The following is an 8,074-nucleotide window of genomic DNA, read 5'->3' on the forward strand; positions in this document are numbered from 1 at the left end:
TTTAATATTGATTCGACTCGATATAAGGTTCGATTGAACCTTTTCCTATTGGGGTAAAGTGCTGGACAATGAACAACACCTCCACGAATTTTCCGAGCGCTCGGTATACCATCGGCGTGACGTTCCAACATACCGGCCGTCCTAGTGGCAGCGACGCCAAGAAATAGATCCCTAGTAAGCATAATTTCCAGGGCGTAGGTGGAAAATTTCGGTGTTGTCAACTGAAGCTGCGATAAGCTGCAAGATGAGCGAATGCTACCAATGTCTGACAGGTTCCAAGATGGCTGGGCAGTTCTGGTTGGTAGAAGATACAAAGACTTGTTACCTGTAGAGTTTCGTGCTGTACGACCGAAGAAGAAAGCACGTGGTGTACCGCTTAGCCTTTCTTTCAAGCATATTATGATCAAGAGAGTGCTTGCTGAGTACGCTTTTGGGAGACTGGGGGTTCTGTCCCAACAAGTAGACGCAGCGTACGACACATTTTTCAGCCCACTAGCATTAGTGTCACACTACACTAATAGTGTGCGCTGTCGCCGTCTGCGTCACAAAGAGGACGACAAGTATCTTCGCTATGAAGCGCAACTCAAGCAATTTGGTGAGAACCTCGCGGCCGAGCTGAAGCGGAAACGACAAATGTATTCGGACAGTCGCAGGGCGGCTGCAACGAGGTCCAGACGAGTCGTAGCCAAACTCCTGTCCGTAAGGACTTGGTCCTCTTGCTATTCGCAGGTTTGTCCACTCGTAATAAGGCGAACCTTATACAGATTATACCGATGAGTAAGACATCTACTCCAGTCTGAATAGGATTCGTGTCCCCTGTGCACCACCAAAAGCACCAAATGGTGACACAGACGCAGCCCTCGTGAACTTCGGTTTCAGTTCTTTAGTATTTTCGTCTACGGCCGGTCCCAATTCAGAAGCTCTTGAACGACGGCATGGCTCTGCCTCGAGCCAAAAAGCGCTCGGCCACTGTCTTCTCTCGTGATGAAATCGGCGTCGAGCAGCTGCAGTCGCTCAAGGAAAAGTTTGCGGATGGAGACTTGAACGAGAAAGAGTTCGTGAGTCTGTTCCGCGAGATCGTCGACGCCTCACTCAGCGAGACTCAACTCACAGAATTGTACAATGCCATTCCTCTCCTTTGGCGTCTTCCTTCATGCACCCAACTGATGCTCGTTTCGTTCGTGTAGATTCCAGAAAATCGATGCAAATTCCGATGGAACGGTGGACTGGGATGAACTCACCAACGTACGTAGAGATAGATCTTCATATTGCGCTCCACCCTCTGGCTAATGATTGACTGGGATCAGTACATGTTCCTCAGCGGCAGTGGCAGTGACGAATACACTGGCGACGATGGAAATTCCTGCTACGACACTGCGTACCCTGAGAAATACGCAGGCGATAGTGGCAATGGCTCTGGAGGCACGGGGTCTTCCATTGCGACGGACATTATGGGCAACGTCACAGGAGGAAGTGGCGGCTTCCTCAGTCTAGGCTTGTTGCCTCATCATAAGGACGTGATCACTCGAATAGTGCGCTTAGAACGACCCAGCGTCTACCTCACGACCAGTAAAGACGGCAGTGTGCGAACGTGGAGTGCCAATACTCTGGCTCCCCAGCAAGTCTTAGCTTCCGGTCGTGACTGGCTCACAGACTGCTGCATCATGAAGCGCTCGAATCGTCTGGCAGTGTCGTCTATGAATCGCACCTTGGGTTTCTACGACTTGAACTCTGGCCAACTCATCGGTGACCTTGTGGACTATTCAAGACGCCAGTGCATCCCGTTGTGTCTCGCGTACGTTGAAAGACCCTCGGACGATCGGGAAGCCATTGTGATCGGAGACGACACTGGCGGCATTTCGATCTTTACGTGCTCGAATCAGTGGCTATCGTGTGATGGCCGCTCCCCTCCCCCTGGCGCTACTACCGCAGCGAACTCTACCAACGGTGCTAGCAACGGAAGTGGCGTTAGTCAAGGTACAGTTAACTCAGGACCGACCCCACCATCAGGATCTACCACCGGGAATAGCGCTGGGAATACCCAGACAGCTACACCGACGAGCAACTCCAGTTCTGTTGGAGGAAATCCTGCGGGTAGTGCGATGCTGGAAGCTCAGGGCTTTTCGTCGCGTGTCAAGTTCCAGAAGCACACGGACTGGATCACTCGAGTTAAGTGGGTCAACGACATGCGCGCTGTAGTGGCGACGTCGCTGGACGCCACCGTGTCGATCTTGGATGTCGATCGACTGGTGGTCAAGTTCGAGTACACTCGACATCGCAAGGGAGTGTTCGACTTGGCCTGGTGTGCGAGTACTCGTCTGATTGCTAGCTGCGGGATGGAACGAGACATCCACATCTGGAACCCGTACAGCTCTCAGCGCGCTGTCGCCACTCTTAAAGGCCACACAAGCTCCGTGCTGCATCTCGTGAGTGACGACGAGAACTTCCAGATCGTGTCGGCGGCTGCAGATAACACGGTGAAAGTTTGGGATGTTAGAAACCATCGCTGTCTCCAGACATTCATCGTAGACCGTCACAGAGGAGGCCACGCGACTAGTGCTGTAGCTTCAGGGAATGCAGCAGCAGTGTCGATGTATACTGGGACTTCTGGAGCGAATGTAAGCGGCGAGAACCGCGTGTCTGCGCTGCTGTTTGACGGTAAGAAGCCGTGTCTTATGACGGCGACGACGCAGCTCACTCGATGGACTGTGAAGTCTACAGACGTAGGTTCACAGAGTCTTGATGACTTGGATGGAAGCTCAGATATCTCCTCTAGCACTAGGAAGGCTAAACTACGCGGTGGTACTTCCGTGGAACGTCCTGTGCGTCTGGCCTGCTACAACAGCGTGTTTCATCAGGTAGTGACGGCTGCGATGGACGCGGAGTCTGCCATTAAGACCTGGAGCGCAGAAACCGGAGAAGAAATCTCAAGCTTCGCACGTCCGCACGGCTCCAATCCAGTGACCAGTATCGCCTTCGACCATGCGGGACGACGTCTCCTTACCGGTTCACACGACGGCGAGCAACTCAAGATGTGGAATTTCAGCAACGGCGCATTGGTGAAGCAATTCCACAAGAAAGAACCCCAAGTCGTGAGCTCTTTATTGTTCACGACTACACCTGCCACAGCTGGAACAGTTGCCAGCACTGCGCCGCTACCTGACGATCCGTCTGGAAGCTCTGACGAAGCTGCTGCGATGACCAATGCGCCTCGAAAGCGCAAGCCACGGGACATTATGCTGCTGCCAGCATCCTTCGGGATGGACCACGAAGGTCGACGAGGCAACTCTGCGTTGATGGCGCAGACGGAACTGCCGTCTCCGACACGAGTGCGTCTCCAGCAAGGCCAAGAGCATCCGACACCAGTCCCTCCACTCAACTCAACGCCTCGAGCTCAACCTGGAGACACTGCGTCAAGTCCCAGACCTCCACGAACCACTCGAGAGCCCGAGACGTCTCGCTATCGACAACACGAAGTGACCAGCATCATGGACATCGAACGCAACTTGCGTGTAGGTATGGGGGACTTTATCTGCCAGAGATTCGTGTGCTGCGTAGGCTGGGACCGTCAGCTCTTCGTCTGGGCTGACAAAAACGACGAGTCCGAGTCTTTACCAGTGCACATTCTACCTCCAGATAGCGACGACGACGACAGCGAGGAGTTAGAATACGCAAGACGCGGCAGACGACGTCGTAGACGACAGCATCACACGATGGATGTGCTCGCGTTGGCGTACGTGCCTCCTGCTTACGTGGCTACAGCTGGACTGGATGGTTTGGTGTTGCTGTGGTCTCTCAATTCTGGGGAGTTGGTAGCTCCACTTCACCAGAATGCGGGACCAATCGAGTCGCTTTATTACGCTGAGAAGCTCGAGCTCCTGTTTGCTGCTGGAGAGCGAGGCGTCTTGCTGTGTTTCGACCGATCCATGGCCACTCAAGCTGAAATCCCACTGGATGTATCAAAGGAGTCTTCGGAGTCTGTCACTGCACTGCGGTGCGATAAAGCCAACACGCATCTCGTCTCGGGCGACGCTGCAGGTTGCGTCAAAGTGTGGGAGCTTCGCATCGCGCCAAGTCACGAAGGAGTGGAACTCGCGTTGGTTTGTACGTGGCGTCTTGGCTGCACTCAAACAGGCGCAATGAGCTCCCTATCAGCGCCAAGTCGTCGCGTTCTCTGTGCGGATTTCGTCGAGAATTTAGCTCGCGTCCCCGAACTCTTCTTGGTCTTCTCGTGTGCCGATGGAGAGATCAGTTTGTGGACATTAGACGGCGTAAAAGTGGGCAGCTTTGGAGGACGACATCGTACGTGGCAACTGGGCCGACCAGCAACTTATGCGTTTTCACAGTCCTGCTGCGACTGGGGATGGCTACCTCGACGAACGTCTCGGATGTCCTCGTCGATAACTCGCGAAGAGGTCGATATACTCGATGAGAATGAACCCGAAGACGCTAGTGCTATGGACGACACAACAGCCAACACCCTGCAGCCTCCTACGTCTGTCTTCATCAAGAACTGCGCGATCAGTGCACTCAACTGCTCAATCTCCGAACCTCGCGAGAATTTCTTACTGGAAGACACAATGCCGAAACCTGGAGAGGTCTGGATGTGCGTCTCCGGCCACCGCTCACGAGCTGCAGCGCAGAACGCAGCCAAGAAGCAGGAGGATCTGGAGGAGGAGGATAGTTCTCTTCGTATTGGCAGGAAGAGTGTGGCACTTTCCACTGTGGGTAACGCCGCCATTCTCAGTCGACGCAGCAGCCCATTTGGATGCACTAACAACGTTGAGTCTCGGAGTCTGGCCACGACTTTACACCTCAAGAGGAAAATCGCAGACGTCAACGGAGAACTGACCGATCTCATCACAATTGTCAAGGTCACGCGTGGCGAGGTAACGGAATTCGAAGATAGGACTCGATAGAATGCCCATGGTGCTGACTTGCCATGTCTGTAGATTTTCTATTGGGACAGCGCAACCCACAAGCCGCTTAGTGCGCTGAAAGCATTGAGCATGAGCGACTTTGTACGTAAGGCTGGCTGGACCAAGCACGCTCTTCTCTCGCACTTCATCGGACGCACATTTCTGTAAGTTTTCCAGACTTGCTAGTGGTTGAATGCTCCCTAAATGTCTGTGTATTGCTACCACAGAGATGGCGACAATTGTTTTCGCGTTGCAGCCATCGTCGTGCGATCTCTTGATCCGGTGGGTTGAGACAATACGCTGCTTTCAATGGAATGTATTTCTAACTTGTAGGTTTGTATTTTAGACAAAACCTGACAAGAAAACTTACGCTTTGATCGATTCGGAGGCAAAGGAGCACGCGCTGCAGCCACTAAACGAAGCAATTTCCTGTGTCCGATTCAAGATGTCTGGGTCGCCTCGAACCGAGCGATCGCAACGAAATGTCGCGTCCTCGTCTCCACGTCGACGAACAGCATCTTCGTTTCCCGGGAACTCTCCGATGGGAACTCAACCGACAACGATGCAACCTCTGGTTGTTGCAGACCAAGCACTCAACGACCTGATCGCTGGCTCCAGTGCCAACCCGTCGTCTGCAAGAGGCAGCACTCCCGAAGCACTCGCACTCGCCTGTAGTGTTGGCATGGGAACTCGCACTCTGCCGCTTATTCGACCGCGCGAGAAGCGTGTGATGGGCGGTCTTCTTCCAAAACGCTCGTCCGTACGGAACCGCATGGACCCTACAGCAGACGTCCGTCGCATTCACAACCCAGACGATATCCCAAAGAGCTTCCGTGCCATGCTACAGCGGAAACGAGAGAACAAGGATAACAGGTTCGAGGGAATCCTCCCTTCGTGAACGTTTCGGCTGGATAATTAACTACCGAAAACGAAATCAATCCCCGCTCGTGGTCAGATTATGATCACCCTTGCCAGATCCTGGCACTCTATCGTAAGAACCCTCTTTCTGCTAAACCTAAAACGGTCTAGAAAACAGCAACTGTGTATTCGTGCTCATGCAAACCGAAGTGCTCAAGTGGAAACACTTTGACCAGCAACTTCTTCCAGTGGTGACGTAGGGTTCGTCACGGGGAGATTGCTCTCCATGTGTCGATCGCTTCTATAAGTAGGTGCCGTTCAAATGTAAATACACTTAAGGATCAACTTTAGGAAAGTAATCAAGGAAATGTGTAAGTGTCGGGCAAAAGGCCGCGACAGGCAGGGGTTAATGGTAACTCCAAAATCGGTGAAGTTAATATTGTGAAAATATCACCTGTAGACCAGTTAATATAAAAAATATCACCTAATATTTTCTTTTGAGACAATATGATATTATTAAATATCAACTTAATATTAGTTAATACGATATTATATTTTTCAATGATTGCGTAATCGGGCTACATTAACTAATCAGATGTCGTTAACGCTCGACTAGCTGAAGTATTACTAATCAACCGTGAGTACCGGGACAATTGTGAGTGACGGCAAGGTTGGCGTTGTGTGTTGGCACTGCTGAGCGCATTAATCTAGCGCCACAGGCAGCAGGTTTATTAGACGCACGATGTCGACGAGGAGATCGGAAGAGAACAAGAACAAATGTCTTGATTTCGCTCTATCAACGTTAAACAGCTGCAAGCGTTTGCAGTTTTCCATCTCGATCGCCTTTGTCTGTGTCACAGTGAAATACTAGAGCAAATACTCGTCAGTCTTAAAGCCTACTGCTTTTCTAGAACCTGATCGAAAAAGTTATTTGGCTCCGCTCGGTTCACAGAGGTAAGCTGGCAAGAAACGTACTTAAGTGGGAAAATATCATAAAATATCATGTAGTATCTAATATTTTTCAGTTCTCCGAGCTAATATAAAAATATTATGTTAGCTTTTGCAAAAATGAGTTACTATTAATATTTAATATCGAAAATAGTACTATTACTATCAAAAATATCATATGATATTTGGTTACCATTAGCCCCTGGCGACAGGACCGCGGAGTCTGGTGAGGCTGCTCCTCTCGGGTGAGCGGCAGGCGTCAAAACGCAAAGTGGTGAGCAGCCTCCGCTAGAACACCGCTGTTCCACAAAAGATACAAATAGCAAATAAGTCAATACTAAAGTCTAGATAAATGCACTCTTGTTGAGCACACCATCTTGGCAGCGCACAGCCAACGATGTCCTTGTGCACACAGTCCTTGATATAGTCCTTCGCCATTGCACGCATGTGTACTCAGTGTAGCATGTTGTAGTGCAGCCGCAAGCTGCACTACCAGACGCATGAGTGTCCTTGGGATGTGTCTTGCAGACACTGGCACTGGACGGTGGCTCGTAGACAGGGGCACTGGACACTGGCAGACGGCATTGCACTGGCGCTTGACACGCAGGTAAGTTACAGCTCACACTCCCACTTGATCTCGGCGACGCACTTGGATGTCGACGCGATCACACACACGCATCCTCGTTGCCACCATAGTCCTAGCAGTAGCGTAGTCAAAAGCACGCATGTAATAGCAGTCCACACAGTAACATCACTCCCACTCGATCGCCCTCGTCTTCATCAATGTCGCTCAGGTACAGCCTCCGCATCAACAGCAGTAGTCAACGCAGTAGCAGTAGTCGTAGCTGTAGCCATGTCATTGGATATGTTGTCGTCGCTCGACACAATAGGTAAGACCTTCATAGCCTTGCGAAAGTGTGTGAATTTCACCACTGCAAGCGCTTTTGTCATGATATCAGCCACCATATCCTCAGTTCCGATGTGTTGTGCTGTAAGTTGCTTCAACTCCACATGGCGTCTGATCATGTGGTACTTGTTGTCGATATGTTTCGATTTCGAATGTTTGCCAGGTTTCGCAGTTAAGCGCTAAGCTGCTTCAAGGATGGGATAGCCGCGAGATCAAGCGTATTCCGGGTATACGTTTCAAACGTCCGGATCCCCCGTTCGCACAGCATGACATTAGGGTTGCCGCCTGCAAGAATGTATTCGGCCGCATTCAGCAGCTCGTCATAAGTGGCACTGAAACCTCTTTTTAAAAGAACAGGTTTCCCGCATTCCCCGAGCTTGCGCAGCAAATCAAAGTTTTGCATATTCCGGGTGCCTACCTGCAAAATATCCGCATACTCGGC

General features: G+C 51.2%; 1 protein-coding gene across 1 annotated transcript; it reads left to right on the forward strand.

The window, feature by feature from the left end:
* Positions 1-935: 935 nt before the first annotated feature.
* Positions 936-5,087, forward strand: PITG_09294 (uncharacterized protein; the record flags this gene model as incomplete). The annotated part of the gene is made up of 8 exons (XM_002903533.1): positions 936-1,117; positions 1,188-1,245; positions 1,308-1,947; positions 2,050-2,561; positions 2,631-2,713; positions 2,783-4,381; positions 4,454-4,889; positions 4,953-5,087. 8 exons carry the CDS (start codon positions 936-938, stop codon positions 5,085-5,087), a joined length of 3,645 nt encoding a protein of 1,214 aa, XP_002903579.1.
* Positions 5,088-8,074: the final 2,987 nt, after the last annotated feature.

This window comes from Phytophthora infestans, genomic scaffold, assembly GCF_000142945.1.
Source record: "Phytophthora infestans T30-4 supercont1.14 genomic scaffold, whole genome shotgun sequence".
In the NCBI taxonomy this organism is placed as follows: Eukaryota; Oomycota; class Peronosporomycetes; order Peronosporales; family Peronosporaceae; genus Phytophthora; species Phytophthora infestans.